Below are 23,959 nucleotides of genomic sequence, written 5' to 3'. Positions count from 1 at the left end.
GGCCCGGGGTGCCCAGGACGGGCCCAGGCGAGCAGAGTCCCGCCCAGCTCTCCGCACTACACGGTGGCCCGGCGGGGGGAGGGGAAGGAAGACCTGGGTCCCGGAGCCAGAATGCTGGGTCTGGACCCCAGCTCTACGACTGACCAGCCTCCCTGGCTACCTGTAACGGGGTTGTGTGCCGTGGGGCAGTTCGGAGCCCTTTGGGCGAGCAAAGGCGGGGGAGGCCTTTCAAAGGCAGGACGTCAGCACCCCAGAGAAGTCTAGAACACCACACCTTCCTTCTACGAACTGCAGGGGATTGGGAGCAGCGGGGGAGACCCCGCAATGACTACCTTTAGGAGAACCCCTGGGCTCTGGCCCTCGCCGCCCCCCCCCCCCCCCCCCAGGCCTCGGCATGGCCATTTCTGCACCTCTTCATAACCTCCACCCTGCTTCCCAGCTCACCTCCCCGACTGCCTTGAATCCGACAGTCCCCAGTCCCGGACAGAAGGCATGGCGCACAGCGAGCCCTCCGTAAATACCGCCGAAGCTGCGTGACTACACGGTGCTCATCTCACAAGGCCGGGTGCTGGGGACTGTACTGGGCTGAACAAGACACACACGACTGCTCCCCCTCACGGGCTCTGTGGTCCACCAGGAAGGCAGTCTACTGAGCGCAGGGATGGGGTGCTATGGGGCCACACAGCGGCAGCCCCTGCTCTAGCCTGAAGGTCAGGGAAGGGCAAGCAGAAGTGAGGAAGGCCAAGAAAAGGAAAGCATTCTAGGCCGACGGAGGAGTCTGGGCGAAAGCCAGGAGCACAGGGTGGCAAGAGCTGAGACCAGAGGGAGGAGCAATGCTAGCAGCTGATGAGTTAAGGAAATAGGGAGTTCTTGAAGAGTGAAGCAGGGAAGGGAGGGATCAGATTTGTGCTCTGGAAAGCTCTGCTCTGGCAGCAGCTTGGAAGAGGATGGGAGGAGAGCCAGAGGCTGGGGGGCGGGGGGTGCAGCTGGAGTCTGTGTGTACAATGACCACGGCCTGGAAAGAGAGGCGGCAGCAAAATGGAGAATAACAGAGCCCCGGATTTTGGATTGGCACGCGGCTGGAATACAAGGCTCGGCTTCCCAGCCTCCCTTGCGGTTAGTTGTGGCCACGTGACCACCACGTCCGGGCCAAAGGGATTCAGGTGAAAGGCTTCTGTGCAACTTCCGGGAAGCCCCTAAGAAGGAAGGGTGCCTTTTTTCACCCTGTGCTTCACTTTTCTGCTGACTGGGAAGACGGCCGTGATGGCTGAATCTGGCGTGGCCCACCTGGGACCAGGTGGTGACCTGGAGAATGAAGGCCACCCACGGTAGAACAAGACAGCAAGAGCCCGGGCCCCTGGGGTCTCTGCAGAGCAGAGCTGTCTGCCGTGGCTGTCACTTGGGAGAAATCACTCAGGCCAAACCTAAGCATGACGGACGGAGAAGCAGCGGCAGACTCAACGTGTGCTTGGGAGGGGCACCCGACAGAACTCAGTCGTGACCCGGATCTGGGGGTGACGGAACCCGAGGAACCAAGGATCACTCCTGGGTTTCTGGATTGCACAACCACGCAGATGGATGGCGATGCCATCTGCTGAGACAGAAACGCTTGGGTGGGAGCAGATCAGAAGAAGAGGAGAAAGAGTCCAGGGCCAGGTGAGGGAGGTCAGGAATTCTGAGAGGAGACGCGCGCTTGGCTCGAAACCACACCCGACGCTCCCTATTCCGTCCAAAGGCTCGGAAAAACACAATGGCGCAGGGAGAGAAAAGGCTTAGGAACCAGAGGACACAGGTTCCGTTTCTTCACTGCTTCCCGTGCAACCTTGAATGACTCCCTTATCTTCCCGAGCCTCAGTTTTCCTACCCATAAAATGGGATACCGCTTTCCTTGCTTCCTTCTAAAGGTCACTGGAGGATGTGCTCATGTACCATATGTGAAAATAGTATAAAGTGGCCCCCTAATTAAAGGCAGTAAATAAACACGTAGTTGGGGCGCCTGGGGGGCTCAGTCGGTTAAGCATCCGACTTCGGCGCGGGTCATGAACTCACAGTTCATGAGTTCGAGCCCCGTGTCGGGCTCTGTGCTGACAGCTCGGAGCCTGGAGCCTGCTTCCGATTCTGTGTCTCCCTCTCTCCGCCCTTCCCCTGCTTGTAAATAAATTATTTATTTGTTAAACAAATAGATAAACATTAAAAATAAAATACATGAAAAAAATAAACATGTAGTTAATAAGCTGTTGGCAAAGGGCTGAACCCCCTGGATGGAAGTGGGGCTCGAGCTTGCTGAGTCGGATCTGGAACCCTGTCAAAGGACATTTGTAGTGGACAGGACCTGGGTGATGGGGGAGGCTGGTAGAGCTCCCGGGGCTGGGTGCCCCAAAAGCAAAGCTGAGTGGTGCTCCAAAGAGGGGACCCGCCGCCTGCTCAGCTGTGCGTTCCCCACCGGCCGCCCTCAGCTGCGGGCCTGGGGAGGAGTTCTGGAGCCACAGGAAGCCTGCCTGCCCTGTCCTGACCAAGGCCAGCAGGATGGCCATCCGCTCAGGCCCATCTGTGCCCGGCGTGTGGACTAGCTCTGCTGTTTAAATTTTTTTTTTTTTTTCAACGTTTATTTATTTTTGGGACAGAGAGAGACAGAGCATGAACGGGGGAGGGGCAGAGAGAGAGGGAGACACAGAATTGGAAACAGGCTCCAGGCTCTGAGCCATCAGCCCAGAGCCCGACGCGGGGCTCGAACTCACGGACCGCGAGATCGTGACCTGGCTGAAGTCGGACGCCCAACCGACTGCGCCACCCAGGCGCCCCTAGCTCTGCTGTTTAAAACTGGTGTCCCCACTGGCTGCTGAGCTGTGTTCTTTGCCCACTGTGGGGGCCTCTGCCTCAGTTTCTCTGTAGAGCCAGACTTGGATTCTCCCCTGATAGGCGGCCTCCACTTTCCTCCTGTTGGCTGGACACTGACCCCCCAGCTCGCCGCTGAGATCCTGCTGGCACGCCTCCTCGATCGGAACGGCCCCGGAGGCTCCCTCCGGCCTCACTTCTCACCAAAGCCTCGCACGCACCGGGGATCCGACCCGGCCTGTCAGCCTGCAGGCGCCCCCCCCCCCCCACCTCCACGCCTCTGCACGTCTGGAATGACCTTATCCACTCTCCTCTGCCGGGCACGTTCCTACCCATTCTAGGCTCGGAGTAGCCCATCGGGAAGCGATCACCTCCCGCGTCCCCACTGTCCGCCCCTGCCACGGCTCTCCGCACGTGGCTGTTACGGTGCCTGGCTGTGCACGTGGCCTCCCCCGAAGACTGCACATTCCGTAAGGACACGAAGCGTGTCTCACAGCGCCAGCTGGGCCTGGCCCAGGGCCCGGGACTCCCGAGCCACCGGAGACGCCCGGTGTGTGGTGAAGGGATGGACGGTGGGCCGGCCAGATGGATGAACGGATGGAAAAAGGCCCATCAGCACTAGCGCAGTGCCAGTCTGCCAGGCTCTTCTGGACCCTGCGTTTCGGGTGCTCGGCCACTTCTCCACCCCTGCGCCACTCGGCCCTGCAGCTGGCTCAGTTCTCTTGGCCCTGTCCTGGCTTCCCACCCTTTCCTTCCAGCCCACGGGAGACCCAGCAAGCCCTGAAAAGTGAGCGCTGTCCACTCCGTACACATTCTCCCGCACCTTGGCCGGCCCCTACAAGGACAGTCACGCCTTTAAAGATCCAGGGCTACAGGTGATCCCTCGACTTGACCCGATTTGACCCTTCTCGGCTTTCCTGTCCCTCCTCCTTCCCTCCCGCAGCATGGGTCCAGCCTGGAGGCAGGACGAAGCCTAGGCTTCTATCCCCACGCCCCTGCTGCGGGGCTCCTGACAGGCCAGAAGGTGCAGAGACTAGAAGGTGCGCCCCCCCCCCCCCCACTCCAGAGCCCTCAGATGTTAGGCCCAAAGAAGCTGCTTTTTGCCCAAGGGACCTCCAGTGCGAGGAGTCAAAGGAAAGAGGTGCGTGTGGGAGCCCGTCGTCACCCACCGGAATCCGTTCTGTGAGTTCCTGGGGTTGACCAGGACGCAGTCCCATGTGCGGCTGGGAAAGTTCTGGAACAGAACCAGCTGCCCTTCCTCCCGAATCCGGCCACTCGAGACGTAGTCCGCCACAGCCACCTCCTTCACCCGGAACGGGTTCGAGAACAAGTTGGTGACGCTATTGAGGGTGTTGACCAGGCGCCCAAAGAACTGCATCTTCCGCGGGGCAGGTGGGGAGGCCCTGCCACCTGCCCCCTCGGTCTGGAAGAAAACGGGGTCTCTGGTCAGCTGGGCTCGGTCTCCCATGCCCACCTCACCAAGGGTAGCAGTTTCCTGCACAGGCTCCCAGATCGCTCCCCACCAGTGCTGCTGGTTCTGGGCCTGGAGGGACCTGGAAAGGAGGGAGAGAAAGAGAAATGACACTGGGTAGGGGGTCAGAAGGCCTGATGGGAAGCTGCCACCACACCCAGGGGACCAGACCCCTCCTGCTTCCTGACCAGTTTCCCCAACGAGGCCTCAGTTTCCTCGTCTGTAGTGTGGAGCCGTGTCACTCAACGAGGCGGCAGACAAAGGGGCGCCTGGGTGGCTCAGTCGGTTAAGTGTCCGACTCTTGATGTCGGCTCGGGTCATGATCTCACAGTTCGCGAGTTCGAGCCCCATGTCGGGCTCTGCACTGACAGCATGGAGTCGGCTTGGGATTCTCTCTCTCTCTCTCTCTCAAAATAAATAAATAAACTTAAAAAAAAAAAAGAAGATGGCAGACATGAATACACATAGACGATACTGCTCTGTCCAGATGGAGGGGTTCTTGCTACCTGAGGTTCAGAGTCAGGATTTTAGCATTCAGAAAGCTTGCCATGAGTCATTTCAATTCTGCAAACGAAGCCAGCGTCCCGTCTCTACAAGAAGCCGCAAGGGGACCAGGATCGTCCCACACTCCATCGGGGGTGGGGGGACTGGAAGCGTTGGTCTCCAAGTGCCTCGGCTTCCCAAGTGCCTCAGCAATGAACGTGAACGTCAAGACTTACACACCACAAACGTGTGTTTGGATGGAAACACATTTACGTGTCAGATTCAAAGGGTCACGGTTTCTGCCGTGGAAACTGTTCCCAGTTGGGACGACAGAATCAGACGTCTCACTGTTGCCTAGGCTCCCAGAAAGCATACTGCGTTCCTGGGGCAGGGCCACCAAAGCTGGGTGACATTTAGCTATAGGCTGCCCTCTGGCTCCGGGTCGGGAGTGTGGGCACCCCGGGGGAGGGTGGACATGTGAACGGACACTGGCCACACTCTGGCCCAGCTCTTGAGGAGAGGATCGAGCTTGGGGATAAAAAGAACAAGAAGCCTACAAAGAACCACCTAGGAAGGGAACAAGGGTCGATGACGATAATTACACCAGGGGACGTTTACTGAGCCCTGACTGACTGGGCAACAGGCCCTGAGCCAAGCATCTTACGTGACTGTCTCATTCCATTCTGAGAAAACCACACGAGGCAGGGTGCCGGAGCAAAACTGTGTTCAAATCCTTACCAGCTGTGTGTCCTCGGGCAAGTCACTTAACCTCTCTGTGTCTCAGTGTCCTTATGTGCACCGTGAGAACCGTAACGGTGCCCAGTAACAGAACCTGCAGACAGCGAACGTTCAATAAACATTATTAGTCCTCTTTACTCCGATCGCCCTCCCTCTGACAGATAAGGAAACTGAGGCTCGGAGACCGTGCTTGCAGAGTTTTGAAAGTGCTCTAGAGCTGTGCAGCAGCCTTCCTCTTATGATCAGTAATAAGATGTGGCGGGAGCAGGCTGTGAGCCTCAGTGTCCCCTTTATTTATTTATTTTTTTTTCAACGTTTATTTATTTTTGGGACAGAGAGAGACAGAGCATGAACGGGGGAGGGGCAGAGAGAGAGGGAGACACAGAATCAGAAACAGGCTCCAGGCTCTGAGCCATCAGCCCAGAGCCCGACGCGGGGCTCGAACTCACGGACCGCGAGATCGTGACCTGGCTGAAGTCGGACGCTTAACCGACTGCGCCACCCAGGCGCCCCATCAGTGTCCCCTTTAAAGTGAGGACAGTGCTCACCTCTCGTGTGCTCTGAGGTTAAATGAAAACTTCCTTAAGAATGTTTAGACCTGTGCCAAGGTCCTTCTTTCTCCTGCCCTTGGGAGCGGAAAGGACAGAGGTGCTGTGGGGGGGGGGGCCTGCACCCCTCCCCATAGCCAGAGGAGACGGGAGGGACCCCAAAAGACGGCATGGGAAATTGTCCCTGGAAAAGACGCCTCCGAGACAGAAGGCGTGGCACACGCATCAGTGTGCGCGGCAACAATGTTTGTTGGCACACGCATCAGTGTGCGCGGCAACAATGTTTGTTTTCACCCAGAAACGGGAAGTAACTTCTACACCCAACATTACAGGAATTGTAAATTCCGCCGTGTTTACTCCAGAGAGCCCCTGGAGTCATGAGAGACAGTGATGGTGACCGTTACAGCTCAGGAAGCACGCGGTGGTGTTACAGGCTCTGTGGCGTCGAGTCCTCGACGCTCCCTGAGCTGTCTGTGAACTGCAAACTTGACCGCAAGGCCCCTGCCTCTCCGCGCCGCCTCTCCTGGTCGGTCCCACCCACTGGGCTCCAAACCTCACAAGGTTCCAGAAAGCAGGGCTGTCTCGCACTGCCTTGCCTGTCCACTGTTGAGCTGTCTATCTGCTATGTCCTTCCTCTCCTTGATCCTCCTGCCTGACGTCACACCAGCCAGACCAAACACTCACGTGCCTCTCTGTGCTCTCTGGCCCTGGGCCAAGAACTTGACATATATTCATCTTTATTTTTTTTATTTTTTTTTTTTTAATTTTTTTTTTCAACGTTTATTTATTTTTTTGGGACAGAGAGAGACAGAGCATGAATGGGGGAGGGGCAGAGAGAGAGGGAGACACAGAATCGGAAACAGGCTCCAGGCTCCGAGCCATCAGCCCAGAGCCTGACGCGGGGCTCGAACTCCCGGACCGCGAGATCGTGACCTGGCTGAAGTCGGACGCTTAACCGACTGCGCCACCCAGGCGCCCCTATTCATCTTTAATCTGCACCACCACCCTATGAAATTGTTACCGTTATCATCCTCGTTGCACCTATGAGAAAATCAAGGAACAGAGAGGTAAAGCAATGGGCCCAAGGTCACACAGCGAGTGGGTGAAGGACAAGAGTTAGAGCCACACACGCTGGCTCTAGAGAGAGTCTGAGCTTCTTAAGGACAGGTGCTTGGTCTTTTCGCCAACGTGCACTCACCCCTGGCACAGGCGTGGCCCACAGCAAGCCTGTGAAAACATAATTTAACTGAGTAAAAATTATGCAACAACCACGACGGAAGGGATAGAAAAATACCAAAATACTAAGGGGAGATGAGGATATTGGGTTCATGGGCCATTTTTCCCCCCTTTTCCCTATTTGTCAAATGGAATGGAAAAGGATTTTGTGTGTGTGATGATTCTATTTTTTTAAAGAAAGTAGGATTGCAGGCTGAGCCCCTGGGGCCCACAGCTGGGGATATGGGGACCCACGGGGGTCAGGACCAGCTTAGAAAATCAACACAGGGGGGGCGCCTGGGTGGCGCAGTCGGTTAGGCGTCCGACGTCAGCCAGGTCACGATCTCGCGGTCCGTGAGTTCGAGCCCCGCGTCGGGCTCTGGGCTGTTGGCTCGGAGCCTGGAGCCTGTTTCCGATTCTGTGTCTCCCTCTCTCTCTGCCCCTCCCCCGTTCATGCTCTGTCTCTCTCTGTCCCAAAAATAAATAAACGTTGGAAAAAAAAAAAAAATTTTAAAAAAAAGGAAATCAACACAGGGGCGCCTGGGTGGTTCAGTCAGTTAAGCCTCTGATTTCAGCTCAGGTCACGATCTCGCGGTTCCTGAGTTCGAGCCCCGCATCGAGCTCTGTGCTGACAGCTCGGAGCCTGGAGCCTGCTTTGGATGCTGTGTCTCCCTCTCTCTCTGCCCCTCCCCTACTCATGCTCTGTCTCTCCCTCTCTCTCAAAAATAAACATTTTTTAAAAAGAGAAAAAAAAAAAAAGAAAAAAGAAAAGCAGCACAGAGGCTTCCCAGAGAGCAGGCGGGTGGCACCAGGAGAGGGGCTCAGAGGCAGTGGGTACAGTCCAGAGCACCAGCGCCCATGAGCCCACTGCAGGTTGAGGGGAGAGTCACCACGGGCAACCAGCTGGATGGAAAAGCAGACATCCGGCCCCAGAGGAGAAGACGCCTTCCTCAGGGTCCTGGGGCTGGTGGCCGGGCTGCCTCCCACATGCTGACGACAGCCTGGCCACAGAAAGGACAGGTCTGGCCATCACCCGGAGGCTTCCAGGGTGGGCGTGAGGGTGAAATGACACAATGGAGGGAAAGCGTCCCAGACGCTGGCCGACCGTGGGCACACAAACAGGGGCCATTGTTTATCACAAGGTAGAAGAAAGGAAATGAAACCCCTGGGCCACATCCTGGAACAATCATAACAGACCAGCCCGGAAAGCAGCAAGTGAGAAGCAGACAGAGCGCATGCCTGTGCTTCCCTCTTGCTTCGCTTCTGCGCTCTCCCTCCCATCCTGCCCCTGACCTTGGAGCCCACGTTGTTTCCAGCGAGGCTGCAGGGGGGAGCACGCGGCTGCAGCGGGGGGCACGCGGGGCTGGGGAGCAGGCTGCCACGGGAACAGCGCCCCCCCCCACCCCCCTCACCCCTGCCTTCCTCCCCGCTCTGGCTTCTCACAGCTACTTGCCCTTGACCTCCCTCCCCAGATCATCAACACTCGCTTTCATCTGCTGACACCCGGTCTCTATGACTCCTCACCTGGGCTTGCTCCCTGCACGTAGGTGGTGGCGCAGGGGACACCAAGGTCATCTGGCAGGGACTGTCCGCTCCTGGGCACCTAAGGCTCTGAGCAGCTCTCAGATGCCACACGCAGAAAAGCAAGAGCTTTTGTGGTGAGGGGGACGCTGACAGTCCCGCCTCTGCACTCCTGCGATTTCCGGGTGTCACCTACGTCTTCCCTTCAGTGAGGCCGGATTTCTCTGGCCTCTTCTCCTTATTTTTGCTGACCCATCCCCTGTCAAAGGCCCAGCCTGCCTGCTTGGTTTCTTCAGGGAAGACTCAGAGAGTCTTCTTCTGCTGGGTGAGGCGCCCCTAGGGGAGAGGACCTGTCAGGCAGGAAGGACGCATCCTAGTGTCCCCATTTTAGAGATAAAGTAACTGAGGCCCTCGGAGGCCTCAGACTGTGGGTGTGGGAAGGGCAAGTTCAAGTGGGACATACCGATGTCCACCAAAAAAGAAAACAAAACAAAAAAAGAAACAGTACTGGGGTCACTGGCAGATTGGAACCAACGGGTGGCGTCTCTGGTGAGTTCCCCGGAAGCGGCCAGTTGGGTTCATAAAATGAGCAGCCCCGGGGGGACCCAAGCCCAGTCTCTGTCCCCTGGTGGGGGGTGGGGGGGGGGAAGAGTCAGGAAAGGAGGACTGCAGGACGTGATTCTTGAGCTGAACGTTGCAGTGGGGTCCCGGGTGAAAGGCCACCCCACAGACGGAGCACAAGAGAACCTGTGGGAAGATAGGGAGACGGCCCGTATGACGTGTCCGGGGACGAGCACCTTCACGGGGCCTGGGCGGTGTGGATGGGCACCACGGGCACTGCTGGATCAACATGAAGACTGGTCGCCACGGAGCCACTCTGCCAGCATCTAATTTAAAGCCGTGCTCGGCTGGGGCGCCTGGGTGGCGCAGTCGGTTAAGCGTCCGACTTCAGCCAGGTCACGATCTCGCGGTCCGTGAGTTCGAGCCCCGCGTCGGGCTCTGGGCTGATGGCTCAGAGCCTGGAGCCTGTTTCCGATTCTGTGTCTCCCTCTCTCTCTGCCCCTCCCCCGTTCATGCTCTGTGGCTCTCTGTCCCAAAAATAAATAAACATTGAAAAAAAAAAAAAAAAAGCCGTGCTCGGGGGACGCCTGGGGGGGCGGGGGGCAGGCTCAGTGGGTTGAGCCTCCGACTCTTGGTTTCGACTCGGGTCACCATCTCACGGTTTGGGAGTTTGAGCCCCACGTCAGGCTCCCCCGCTGTCAGCGCAGAGCCTGCTTGGGATTCTCTCTCCCTCTCTCTGCCCCTACCCTGCTCGCTCTCTTCTCTCTAAATTAATTAATTAGCTTGCAGACGACACAGCTGAAGAAGTGCCATAAGGAACAGGGAGCACGTGGGCTGGTTACAGCGGTGGTTGTGGAGAACTCCGTCCCCAAATGTCTGGTTCCACCTCTGCCGGGAAGTCCCCGAGGGACCCCAGGCAGGGGTCAAGCAAGGGAGGAAGTGCAAAGCCGCCAGGTCCTGGGCCCCGTCCCCCGTCCTCCTCCTTGGGACAGTTCTCTCTTTCAGAGACAGGGGTGGCCCCGCGTTTTCAAACTGTCTACCTGTCCTACCTGGATCGTCCTCTCCCTGCCCCCGCCACCACTCTCATCTCTGTCACAGCTTCTGCTTGTCCTTCAAGGCCCAGCTGCCCCCTGTGGAGACTCAGGGTGCCACACAGGTCCCCCCTGCAACACCCCCAGCTTGCACTATATCCTTTCGGTGCCCGTGCGACACGAAAGCCAGGTCGGCCTGTCCAGCCCTACAGCCACTCTGTGCCTACCGCAGGATGCAGATCGGATGCCCCCACCTGCCCACAGACTTCCCACCACCTTCCAGAGGCAGCCCAAGCTCCGGGCCAGGGAGGCAAGCGCCCACAGGAGCTGGCCGAGCCCACCTCCTGCACCCCTCCTCCAGCCACGCTGCACCAGAGACCTCCTGGAACATGCCCCCCCCCCCCAGGCCTCCCCGCACCTGCACACACACCCCTGCCTAGACTGTGTTCCCCTGCTTTCCTCCTCGGCCTCATGGTACGCTCGCACCGTCAGACAAACGAAAAAACCCTCCGCGTCCTTCGAGAACCGGCTCACAGGACACCGCATCTAAAAGTCATACCCTAAGCCTCCCCTACTCTCAGCCCTGCGGACACCCTCACACAGCCCAGCGGCTCCCCCAAAGGAGCGTTTCTCCCGTGATGACGACGGTGCATCTGTTGGCTTGGGTTGCTACTCTCTTTTTTTACCCAAGCACATGGCACGCTGCTCCCAATGAATAGTGGATCTTTAATACATGTTTTGGGGCGCCTGGGTGGCTCAGTCGGCTGGGCGTCCGACCTCGGCTCAGGTCACGAGCACGGGCACCTGCTGGGCTTCCCGAGTGGCACCGAGCTTTGGTCTGGAAAGTCTGGCTTTATACACCTGAAGCTGCGCTCATTCCGAGTCTAAGCAGGGGACCTCTTTAAGCCCTCTGCTTCCTTCTGGACGAAGCCCAGCCAGAGGCCTGGGACAGCTGCCCGGGAGAGGTGCGTGACAGGATCCCACAGGCAGCCGGGCCAGGAAGCTGACCTCACAGGCCTGGCCTCGTGGGGGATCCTGGGAGCACACACAGGACCGCTCGAGTTGTAAATCAGGCTTCCCGAGCCCCGGCTGCTTAGGACAGGATGTCCCATGATTGGAACAATTGGCACGGGCCAGCGATCCCTCCTGTGCGGCTGATGTGTCCCCCCGGTCCACTGCCCGGGCAGGGTGGTCAGGGCACCGAGCCCAGGCCGAGCACCACCTTCCTTCCTTCGGCCCCGCCGGCCGCACCTCTCAACACGTGAGCGCACCGCCTCATGAGGCCCTCTCACGAGACCACCCCACTTTATGGCTGGCAAACACGTCCCACCTCTGTTGGCTGTCCCAAAGCTCACAAACACCCGAGAAGGAAGGAAGGTGCGGGTGCTGTCCCTGTCTGGCACACAGGGAAACCGAGGCCCAGAGAAAAGAAGTGGGAGGTACTGCCTGGTGGCTGGACTCATGGCTTCTTCTCCTTTTATTTAATTTTTTAAATTTTAAAGTAGGCTTCACGCCCCAGGCGGAGCCCAACACGGGGCTTGAACTCACGACCCTGAGATCCACACCCGAGCTGAGATCAAGAGTCGGAAGCTTAACCGCCTGAGCCACCCAGGCAGGTGGCCCTCGGTGGCTTCTTCTTTGGACTCCTGAACTGCGGTACGCACAGGGCCTGCAAACAGTCGGTGCTCCATTAGTGCATGAGACAAGACTGGATGAAAGTAGGGGTGGGTCAAATGTCCTTTCTTTCCATCCCCCCTTTGGACCGCCAAAGCTGCCTCCAAACCAAAAGGTTCCTTCAGATGTTCTCTTTGATCCCAGCGCATCCCAAACTCCTGATGTGAGTGAGGAACGAGGAGAGCTGGCTCCCGTCCCTCAGGAAACAACACTGCCACGTGCACTCAGCACCCACGGGGCACCCAGCACCTCACCATGTGGCTGAGGCAATTATCGCATTTAATCTTCACGACTCTCCTAAGAGAAGGTGTACTTCTATCCACGTTGCACACGGGAAACTGAGGCACAGGACGTTATGTAACTTGCCAGGCTCTGCACCCAAGGGGTCGGCCGCTGGCACGCCACCTCGTCATCCTCCAACTGCCTTCAAGGAGAAAGCCTGAACGGAAAGTGGCCGAGTGGCTCGACGGTCAACCTCTTGTCCTCTGAAAGCTAAGGCTCACGTCTGAAAACGCAGCGCCATTTCACATGCGCCAGAGGCAAACGCCCTTCAAGGGAGGAGAAGGTTTCTTTTTTCATTTGCTCTGCTTGGCTGGACCACAGCTGACAGCGGGCTGCCCCAGATGTGTTGCTGGGGCTCCCAAGGACGGGAGACACCGATCGCCTGAAGAGATCTTTGGGCTCGTGCCTAGGTACAGGGTGGCCCATTTTATGAATCACTCTATAAATATTTATCGAGGCCCTACTCTGTGGCAGGCATTGTTCTAACAGCAGAGATTCCACTGGTGTGAGCAACATAGACAAAAACCCCTGCCGTCCTAGAACTTCTATTTTAGAGAGAGCTATAAAAAAAAAAAAGAAAAAAAGATAAATGGGCAACACAGATACGTTGGTTTTAGGTGCTACTTAGATGCTGAGAAGAAAAGTCAACCAAAGGAGAGGGATAGGAAGTGTGGAGGTAGAGACTGAAATTTTGGACAGGGTGACCGGGGAAGTCCTGACGAAGGACGTGACCTTGAATAAAGACTAAAAGGAAATGAGGGCAGAAATGGTACGGACACCCAGGTGCAGAGTTTTCCAAGCAGAAGGAAGAGCGAGTGCAAAGGCCCTGGGGCTGCAGCATGCCTGATGAGTTCCGGGCACAGCAAGGGAGCCAATGAGGTCAGCGGGGTAATGGAGCGCCAGGCATGTAGAAGTGAGAGGAGAAGCCATTGCAAGGCCTGGAGTAAAGGAACAACATTAACAGATCACTGGCTGGACGGCAGGGTGTAGAGAGGCTTCAAGGATAACCTCACAGCCCTGGTCTAAGCAACTGAAGAAGAATACTGCCATTTTCTGGGGCACCTGGGTGGCTCGGTTGGTTCAGTGTCCCCCTTCGGCTTAGCGGTCTGTGAATTCGAGCCCCGTGTCAGACTCTGTGCTGACAGCTCAGAGCCTGGAGCCTGCTTCGGATTCTGTGTCTCCTTCTCTCTCTGTCCCTCCCCCACTCGTGCTCTGTCTCTCTCGGTCTCACAAATAAATTTAGAAAAAAACAAAAAACAAAACAAAACAAAACAATATCGTTAAAAAAGAAAGAACGGGCACCTGGGTGGCTCAGTGGGTTAAGCGTCCGACTTCGGCTCAGGTCATGATCTCAGTATGTGGGTTTGAGCCCCATGTCGGGCTCTGTGCTGACAGTGTGGAAGCCTGCTCGGGATTCTCTCTCTCTTCCTCGCTCTCTGCCCCTCCCCTGCTCACACTGTCTCTGTCTCTCTCAAAATAAATAAATAAACTTAAATTAAAAAAAGAAAAGAAAAGAAAAGAAAAGAAAAGAAAAGAAAGAAAAGAAAAGAAAAGAAAAGAAAAAAGAATACTGCCATTTCCTAAAGATGGGAAAGTAAGGGGTGGGGACGAAGGGAAGATTTTGGGGGAAGGTGGGGCAGGGCCGAAGGGGACACGGGAGATGAATGTCAGGAGCTTAATTCTGAATGCTTTTAACTTGGAAAGGCCTCCATTTGAGGTGTTGAGCAAGCCAGGTGAGTCTATCATCCAGGGGAAAGACCTAGACTGGACTGGAGACATAAATTTGGGAGTTGTCAGAGTAGAGATGGTGCTTAAAGCGATGAGACCGGATGAGATCGCCCGCAAAAATGAAGACGGATCAAAAAAGACAAGAGGCATTTAAGGCACGGGTCTATTAAAATGTTCTCCCAGGAGCCACCCTCTATGAAGTGAAGCTCGTAACACAGTCCCTTCACTACACCCCCTCACCCCGTTCATACACACCCAGCACATGTTTGCAGACCCACACACAGCACTTCCTCTCTCTTGGTGACGTCATTCTGCTGAGTGAAAAGGAAATTCTCCTTTCAGGATGCTATCCCTTAACGAGAAAGCAATCCACAGGAGGGAGAAAAAGTGCCCTGGGCCCTGAGACAACACTAGTGACCCTTGCCCAGCAGGGCAATCACACGGGCGTTATAAAGTACGGTATTCGGGGTGGGACTCCAGTCTCCTCTCAACACGTGGTGCCTCTCTTCCTTACGTGAAATAGGAATGACATTGGCTACGTCAAGAGGAGCCCAGAACGTAATAAACAGTCCATAAGTAGTTGTTCAATAAATGAGGAATGAACGGATGGTAAAAGCAGCAACACACAAAAGAGCCTAACTCACAGCAGATGAGCCATAAATACGGCCAAATGCTAAATGAAAGACAACGTTCCTCCTACCTGCCTTTCCCTCCTTGCTTTTTGTCTTTTTATCCCTTTCCCTTTCCCGCCTATGACACAATAGCCAACCCATGCGTTTGCACAGGACCGTGCCGATTACGAAGCTTCATCTGCTACATTTTCTCAAAATTTCAACCTCACGGCAGCCTTCTGAGGGCAGGAAATACAATCCCCCTTTCACAGATAAGGAAACTGAGACTTGGGACAGAAAACAGCCTCCACGCTCCAGGAACATTTTAAAGCAGAGACAATAACAGAAACACTGCATTCAGCGCAAGGGTGGGGCATCTGTGTTGCCAACCCAAACCTGCCTAACATCCTGTTGGGTGGGTGAAAGGGCAGGTGAGGGAAAGACCCAGAAGCTCAGGGGAAGGGAAGGTATTTGTTTATGCGTAGTCCACTAAAAAAAAAAAAAAAAAAAAAAAAAATGGCACAGATCCCTGAGCCCTGTGCCCTCCTTGTCCCACACCCACGGGCCTGCCCATCTCAGTTGCATGGTCACACAGGTCATGCACTCCCTGTCACCAGATGTCAGGGCATCTCTGGAAGCAGGAGCTGGACACGGATTGGTGGGTTGGGAGACCCTGGGTGAGGAAGCTATGGGGAACCTGGTGGGGAGCAGGGACAGATGAAATCTGGAGACACATGAGAGACAACAAGCAAGGAGAAGCGAGTCAGAAATGGGGGAGAGTAAAATGGACAAGGGAGACACAAATGGAGAAAGGCAGAAAAGAGGTGAAATGAGGGATCAAGTGGGAATACAGAGGCAGAAAAGTGGGGAGCACTGACAAAGGCACAGGAAGGAAACGGGTCAATCAACGCGGCCCAGAGTGAAAGCTGAGGGCATTGAGAGGCACCGGAGCTGGAGGGAGACGGGGAAGGCCTCACTAAGGAAGTCAGGATAGAGGAGAGACACATCAAGGAGACCGGGGTACTAATGACGGACCCAGGGTCGAAGGTGGCGACCCAGGGGGTGGGGGTGTCACAAGCTCGAGATGAGACAAGAGCTGTCACAGATGGAAGTTGGGGACGCTGAGGGATCAAAGGGCGGAAGTTGCGGGCACTCAGGGGGTCACACGAGGGCCAATGGAGGACACGACTAAAAACCGGGGAACACAAAGGAGGTCCGAAGGAGGGTCCGGGTGGAGACCACCGAAATTGGGGCGCGGAGGAGGTTTGGGAAGGGCCCTCAAGGCCCGCCTCCCCTGGGCCGTCACTCACCTCGGCTTACTCAGCACATCTACTTCCTCCTACTTCCGCAAACAAACGTGCCCGAGGCCACGTGACGGTCCGGCCACGGCCCTCCGCCAATCACCGAAACCCTTAACGCGGCCGCCGCTGCGGCCCCGCCCCCGCGCCGCGAGGGGGTGGTGCGAGGAAGGCGGGGGCGGGGCTCCGCCATGTTTTATAACTGCCCAATGGAAGGGGCTCCCAGCGCCAAGGAAGGCCGGGCTCTGGGTTGGAGCCAATCCTCCGCGGCGTGGCGCGGCCACGTCTGTGCGGGGCGGAAGGTCCTCGCGCCGGCTCGTTGGTGGACATGTTGATGAGGGGCAGGAGTCTCCGCCTTCTCCGCCTTCCGCCTCCGGAAAGGGTCCGGAGGTCTGGAGTCTGAAACTAGTGTCAGGGAGACGTAGGGCGTCGCGGGGAGGAACTTGCTTTGGTTTTGCCGGGGGACCCCCAGATTGAGCAAATAAAAATATGAGACGTTCAGTTAAATTTGAATTTTGGCTCAACCACCAATACTTTTTCAGTTTAAATAAAAAAACACTAAGTGCATTTGTGCTAAAAAAATATGCATATATATACGAATATATACATGTATATGTATGTGTGTGTGTGTGTGTGTGTGTATTCGTTGTTATCTGGCAGCCCTATAGCAAGCTAATCTCGGGAAATATCTTTTAGTAGAAACTTGAGCAAATGACTTGGTCTCTGTGGACTCCTCCTCCTTAATAAGGATGTTGTGACCTGGAGATAAATTAATCTCTGTGCCTGCACATAGTGGAATTTCAACAAATGGTCGTTGTTATGATTAGTAATGCTGAGAAAGGGACACAGAAGAGAAGAGAGGAGCCTGGGTTGTAGTGACAGATTTGCTTGTGACCAAGCAGATCACGTGAACTAATACCCATTACAAAATAATTTGACTTCACATCCATCATCTCTGAATTGTAGTTTCTTTTCTTTCTTTCTCTTTCTTTCTTTTTTCTTTTTTGTTTTTTGTTTGTTTGTTTGTTTGTTTGTTTTTGAGTTTACTTATTCATTTTGAGAGAGACAGTGCAGGCAGGGGAAGGGCAGAGAGAGGGGGGAACAGAGGATCCGAAGCAGCCTCTGCACTGACAGTAGTGAGTCCTACGCCGGGCTTGAACCCACAAAACATGAGATCATGACCTGAGCCCAAGTTGGACGCTCAGTCGACTGAGCCACCCAGGTGCCCCTGCAGTTCCTCTGGTTTGCATTTTACAGGCGAAGAAAATGTCCCTAAACCACAATTTGAATTTTGCTCAAGAGTTTCAGCTTTGAGTCTAGAGAACCAGGTGAAGACTCAGACTTCTCACTGCAAATATTTTGCTCTCCACGCCCCACACAAGTGGATTAGGGCGATGGTTATCAGGAAGCTTGCAAAAGGCCAGGCATTCCTCTCTCTGCGGAGTAATCTGACCCAAGAAAACATGTAGGTTCAGCGGGACGAGTCCCATTCTTCAGCAAACACCCACTCGGGTATTCAAAGTGGGTCTGAAAGACAAGTTTGGCAACGCAGACGCACAACCGAAACTGAAATGCAGAAAAGGCCAGGGGAGGCCGGATCAATTGTTAGAAACCCTCAGAGATCCATGAAAGAAATTCACAAAGTAGAATCTCAGGGCCTGATGAAATCGAGTGCCCCTCCTCTAGGTATTTCCGGTGAAAACTGTTAAAGGAGTGGCTAAAGCAGGAGATGAAGTATAGGGGATGATTAAGTAGCACTGAATGCTCAAGCAATGGGAGGGCCGGGGGCAAATGAGTAGGCAAGGGAACGCACTCCGTTGGGTTTCTGCTGGATTTTGCATTGGGGCCGTTCAAGTCCAAGAACTTCTCTTGAGGGGCTGTGCTAGAAACATCTCGGTGGGGCTGACAGCTGCAAACATCGCAGAGCAAAAGGTCTGCTTTCTAGGAGCCCAGAAGCCAGAGAATCAGGCTAGACCAAGTCCTCTGCCTCGGAGTGGGATGGAAATGTAACTGAAATTTACCAAATGGTGCAGTTTTCCACCCTTACCTTGTCTGATCCTCACAACAATGCTGAGAAGTAGTTACTATTATCCTCCACTTTATTGTGTTTTTTAAATGTTCGTTTATTTATTGTGAGAGGGAGAGAGCACACACATGAGCAGGGAAGGGGCGGAGAGAGAGGGGGAGAGAGAGAATCTCTCTGAGCTGTCAGCACAGAGCCTGACACAGGGCTGGATCCCATGAATTGTGAGATGGAGACCTGAGTGGAATTTAAGACCCAGGAAGCTTAACCAGCTGAGCCACCCAGGCGCGCCCCCTACTCTGTTGTTGCAGAAACCTAGGTTCTGCAGTGCGAAATGATCTCCCAAGTCACGGGTCAATAAAAGGCAGAAGCAGAATCAGGACCTTGTCTTCTCTTTTCTTTCCCTACTCTGTAGACGTCCCCACTGGGTGCCAAGTAATGTTCTTGCTGCTGAGGAAACCACACTGAACAAAATAGGTAAAAATCTCTGCCCTTGTGCTGTTTGCAGTCTTGTGGTGGGAAGACAGATGATAAGATAAAGCCAAACACGGAGTGCGTTTTGCTAGAGTCTTCGGGTGAAGTGTCACGATGTTATTAGCATCTTTCCAAATACCTTGCATGTTGAATCTGGGGTTGTGTATGTGAGTGCCGTCGTGTTAGTCCCTCCCTTTTCTGTGTGTTTGAACATTTTTATAATTAAAAAGCTAGGGAAGGGGCACCTGGGTGGGTCAGTCAGTTGAGGGTCTGACTCTTGATTTCGGGTCGTGGTCTCAGGGTCGTGGGATCGAGCCCCGCTTCAAAACTTTGGCTTTCACTTGGCGGGAAATGGGGAGCCACGGGAGCGTTTTTTGAGCACAGTGACCTGATTGGATTTACATTTTAACAGATCATTATCTGTTCGGGCAAGATTAGACCATAAGGGGCAAAGCAGAGACTGGGAGGCCGGTGAGGAGGCTGTTATAGAAATTGGGGTGAGAGACGACGGTATGGCCCGTTATCCCATCCAATCACCACGACCGCAGAATCATTACGGTTGGGGTTTGTGTCATGATAGAACGCGTAAGGTGTAGAGGGCTTTGCAAAAAGGCATTGGTGAGGTCTGTCCAGTGGGAAGCTTTGTGAGATGATTCTTGAACAGGGGCGGGCAAAATAACCCCCCTACCACCTGGTCCTCCAAACAAAGTTTTGTTGGAACTCAGCCACATCATTCATTCACACGCCTATGCTTTCTACAACGGCAGAATTTTGAGTAATTGTGACAGAAACCATAGGGCCCACAATGCCTGAAATATTTCTCCCTGGCCCTTTACAGAAAAAATTTACTAACCCCTGTTCTTTTTTTTGTTTGTTTGTTTTTAATGTTTATTTATTTTTGAGAGAGACAGACAGTGAGCAGGAGAGGGGCAGAGAGAGGGGGAGATACAGAATCCAAAGCAGTCTCCAGGCTCTGAGCTGTCAGCACAGAGCCCAATGCAGGGTTTCAAACCACGAACCACAAGAGCATGACCTGAGCCGAGTCAGACACCTAACTAAGCCACCCAGGTGCCTCCACTAACCCCCGTTCTTAAGTGGGGTTTCAAAGGTTGAATAGGAGTTTGCCAGCTGGGTTAAGAGAGTGAAAACATGGGGCGCCTGGGTGGCTCAGTCGGTTGAGCGACCGACTTGGGCTCAGGTCATGATCTCACAGTCCGTGAGTTCGAGCCCCGCGTGGGGCTCTGTGCTGACAGCTCAGAGCCTGGAGCCTGCTTCTGATTCTGTGTCTCCCTCGAACTCTGTCCCTCCCCTGCTCATGCTCTGTCTCTCTCTGTTGAAAGGAAAGAAAGGAAAGAAAGAAAGAAACAAACAAACAAACAACATTCCAGATGGAAAGAACCGTATGAGCAAAAGTCAACATCATAAGATTGTGCGGATCGTTTGGGGCAACTGCAAGAGGCTGAACACTCCTGGAATCTGATGTGTGAGCAGGTGAGTGGGCAGTGAGCCACAGAGGCCACGCGTGAAGGGTCTCGAGTGCCAGGCTGAGGATACGGATCTTGTTCTGCAGGCAGTGGGAGCCCCGGAAGGGTTACAAGCAGACAACTGACGTGGGAAAAAAAAAAATCCCCCTGATTACATGAGAGAGGTGACTGGAGGGCACAGAGGTCACAGGCAGCTGTGTAATGATTACACCAATTACATGGCTTCTGACTTGATGCCGGGGGTGGGGGGGTGGGAGGCATCGGGGCTTGTGCCCTCTTCTGGAAGGAACTGAGTGCAGGTGACCTTGGGCTGTGCAGCTACGTGTGTTCCCATCCCAAGGAGGAAAGCCGGTCCTGGCCAGCTAAGCCAGGACGTCCCCGCTCTAGGGGCCCCTCAGCCCAGCTCAGGGGCTCACAGGAGAGACCGTGGCCTCAGGGCCAGAGGGCCAGGGACGCTTTGACAAGAAGTTAGCCTGAACCTGGATCCTGAAGGCTGGTGAGGGTTTGCAGAGGCTGGGCAGAGGGCATCTCGGGCAAAGATGTGGGACCCGTGCCAGTGATCATGCGGAGTCTAGCCTCTCAGGATGGGGGTCTAACGTGGGGGGTCTCCTCCCTTTCTTTTTTCTCTGGGGCTCCTCACTTCAGTTTCTCCAGCCAGTACGGATAAAGCACCTAGTATGTGCACAGCCTCACTCTTGGCGGGGTGGGGACACGAAAGGTCCTTCTGTTCCTGTCCTTAGAGTTCACAATTTAATGCACACTTGCCCCAGATACACAGGTCATTTTTTATTGTGACAAAGCCCTGGACTATAGGCAAATATGATTTTCCTGGCGAAATCACAAAATGACAAGGGATCGTGTTCCACGGGACCAGGCAGGGATAGCCTAGGGAATGTCGCAGTCGTGAACAACGATCTGGGAGTCATCAGCACCGATGGCCCCTGAGATCTTGAAGGGGAATGAGATTCCCCAGGGACAGCAAGAGCAGGCAGAGGCCAGCTCGGAGCATCACTAATCACTGAGCTCATGGGGAAGCAGGGATAGAGACTGAAAAGGTAGGAAGGGAAGCCCAAGCCTTAGAGGCAGAGCCAAGAGAGTGTTTCAGAACGGAGAGGAGGGAGCCACACGGTCCAATGCTGTCCAAGGACAGGACTGGGACGGAAAGGGAACCTGGATTCAGTAACCAGGAGGTCCTGGGGAGGCGAGGGGGCAAGAAAGCACAGAGGGGGTGAGAGAGATCTGGCTGTAAAAGGGAAGAAAAGGTGGGGCTGGGGGCTGGGGTGATGGGGGGGGTAAAAAGTGGGGGCGGGGTGGGGATTGGTGATGTCAGCCACTTGGGGAAAATGTCGGTGCTGAGAGAGTGGAAGGGAGCTGGGGGGGTGGGGATGGGTCCTCTGCCACCGACTGGATGCGTGGATATTGGGCTGGTGGTCTTGCCTCCCCTCCTGGCGTTCAGATTTCTCAATTTCTCATCTGGTGATGATAACACCTAGCTGCTCAAATGGTGGAGAGGACCTGTGGCAATCAGGCCCAGCACATCCAGCAACGGGGTCCCCTCTGGGCAGCTGGCGAGCCCGTAAACTGGTCCGTGTCCTCGCCTTTAAAATGAGGCTGGTCATTTGTGCCCCACTGCCCGCCTGCCACGTGGAGGGCTTTTGTGAGAAGGAAAGTGAAGTTATAAAGACGCTGAAATGCGATAAAAGCACAGGTGATTGGGGGGGTGGGGGGATGGTTGGTGGATTTAGCAGTGGGAGAAAAGATCCAGGGAAATACACACTGTGCAAACAGGTCTGAGGCACTTAGTGCTGTGCCTGGCACATAGGAAGCGTCCCCTAAACATAGTGATGAGTACTAAGCAGTAATAAGGTGGTAAGAGGCACGCGACGGGTGAAGAACTGGGAACAAGGGCCAGAAATGATCCCTGTGACATCACTCCCACCCAGCAGAGGAATGCACCCGAAATGCGGCACCTGGTTCAGTTGATGGAGGGTTGCCCCCCTTAAGGGGGTCTGGGAAGGCCCCAGTGTCCAGGGACAGGAGCTCTTAGGGGCCTGGCAATCAAATCTCAGGGCAGGAAGCGCCTCCAGAGAACACTCGCCCAACCAACCGGGAGTCTCAAAGCCAGCACCGGTCCCCCTTGGCAGTGAGCCTCCAGGCTGTTCTACAATGTGGGACCCACACGGCAGAGTCAACTTTCCTTCGAAGAAAGTTTAGTCGGTTTGAGATTGTTTCAAAATCACTGACCTAATCCCAGGCTGTCACTGCAGATGGGGAAACTGAGGCTGGGAGCGAGGAATGCCCCACACCGGGGTCAGCCAGGGGTGCGAGTGAGCTGAGAGCCCGGCCTGGGTCAAGCTGTCACCGCGCACCTGCTATTGAGCAAGGCACGCCCTGTGGGCTGGGGTCCCACGGAGATGTGCTTGGGTGCTATTTGGTGTCTTGGCCAGGCGACAGGGGGGTGGAGCTTCGCAGTCAGTGTTCTGCTTGACTCAGCTGGCTGAAATGCTCCCTCCCTAGAAACTGGCAACAGGGCCCCGCCCCGCCGGCCGGCAGGAGGTGGGGTCTCTGGCCCCGGGGGCGGGGTCCTCACTGTCTTTGTGTCACTCGCCCAGGGAGGAAGCAGGTTCCTCTAGGGGATCCCGGAGGACTCATCTTTCTCTCACCCAATATCTATCAGTCTCTTATCCCGCACTTGGCACCGGGCCACATGCTTTTAAGTGTGAACACATTAAATTGTTTCTCAACCCATGAGGTCGGCACTATTTGTAAACCCAGTTTACAAAGGAGGAGAGTGAGGCAGGGAGAGGTTAAGTCACTCAGCCCGTGGAGGGGTGGAGGCCAGGATTTGAAGCCGGCAGACTACCCTGAGAGCCCCTACTTAAAAAAAAGAAAGAAAGAAAGAAAGAAAGAAAGAAAGAAAGAAAGAAAGAAAGAAAGAAAGGGAAAGAAAAAAGAAAGAAAGAAAGAAAGAAAGAAAGAAAGAAAGAAAGAAAGAAAGAAAGAAAGAAAGAAAAAGAAAAACAAAGGGAAAAAATGGTATTAAAACAGAAATTGCAGGAATGACAGAATTTCTGTATGTGCTTCACCCAGATCCCCCAGCTGTTAATGTTTTATCACATTATCTTTCTAACTCCCTTCTGTCTTGTTCTGAACCATCTGAGAGTAAATTGCAAGCCCCTTCACCTCCAAATATGCCCACACATGTTTCCTAAAATCGAGGACGCTCTCTTGCCTGACGGCAGGACAAGGACCCCAGATCAGGAAATTAACACCAGTGAGATTCTATTAGCTGGTCTCCAGAGCTCACTGGGGTTTTACCAGCTCTCTTCACAACGTCCTTCATACCAGCAGGAAATCCTGGACCCCACACCGCCTTCGGTTGCCGGTTGCCGTGTCTCCTGTCAGCCTGGAACAGCTGCCCTCTCTTTTTGTCTTTCGTGATCTCGCCATTTCTTTCAAACGTACGGTCTCTCAGCGTTAGGGTGGTCACACGTTTTCCTCACGATCACCTTCACCGGGAGTGTTTGGATGCCGCGTCCTTCTCAGTGCATCATTTAGGGGATGCACGTGTCGATTTGTCCCCTCACTGCGGATGGGAACTTTGATCACTTAGTGAAAGGGGTATCGGCCAGGTTTCTCCACTGTAGGGTTACTATCGTTCCTTTTCTAATTAAAAATCGTATTTAGGGCAATACTTGGAGGCTACACAATTTCACGCTGCTCATCAAATCTTCGTATCCATTGACGATTCTTCTTGGAATCCATTGTTACTAGAATGCTTGCCTAATGGTCATTTTCTCACCCTGTCATTCCTTCTACTGGAAGGAGGAGCTTTGTCTTATTTATTTATTCATTCATTCATTTATCCATTCATTCATTTATTCACATTAGTATAGACTCATCGATTCTCCTTTTATTTAATGGGTTCTGATCATCATTACTGTTATTTATTTTGATGTTCAAATTGTCCTAGGTTTGTCCT

General features: G+C 54.4%; 1 protein-coding gene across 8 annotated transcripts in view; it reads right to left on the bottom strand.

The window, feature by feature from the left end:
- Positions 1-16,096, bottom strand: part of PLA2G6 (phospholipase A2 group VI) — a 59,973-nt gene extending 43,877 nt beyond the window's left edge. The window contains exons 1-2 of one of the 8 annotated variants that reach the window (XM_086712282.1): positions 16,009-16,096; positions 4,005-4,258 (exon numbers count right to left, since the gene is read on the bottom strand). In XM_086712282.1, coding sequence (XP_086568408.1) covers positions 4,005-4,213 — 209 coding nt within the window. In that variant the 5' untranslated portion in view covers positions 4,214-4,258; positions 16,009-16,096. Of the gene's footprint in view, positions 1-4,004; positions 4,259-4,358; positions 4,389-5,527; positions 5,794-8,814; positions 9,130-16,008 lie in introns of those variants that run through there. The other 7 variants (XM_086712286.1, XM_086712287.1, XM_086712285.1 and 4 more) reach the window with 7 other exon arrangements.
- Between the last annotated feature and the right edge of the window lie 7,863 nt (positions 16,097-23,959).

The sequence above is a fragment of the Puma concolor genome, chromosome B4, assembly GCF_028749965.1.
Source record: "Puma concolor isolate L17-30 chromosome B4, mPumCon1.1.hap2, whole genome shotgun sequence".
Classification (NCBI taxonomy): Eukaryota; Metazoa; Chordata; class Mammalia; order Carnivora; family Felidae; genus Puma; species Puma concolor.
This window is presented reverse-complemented; position numbering and strand designations above follow the sequence as displayed.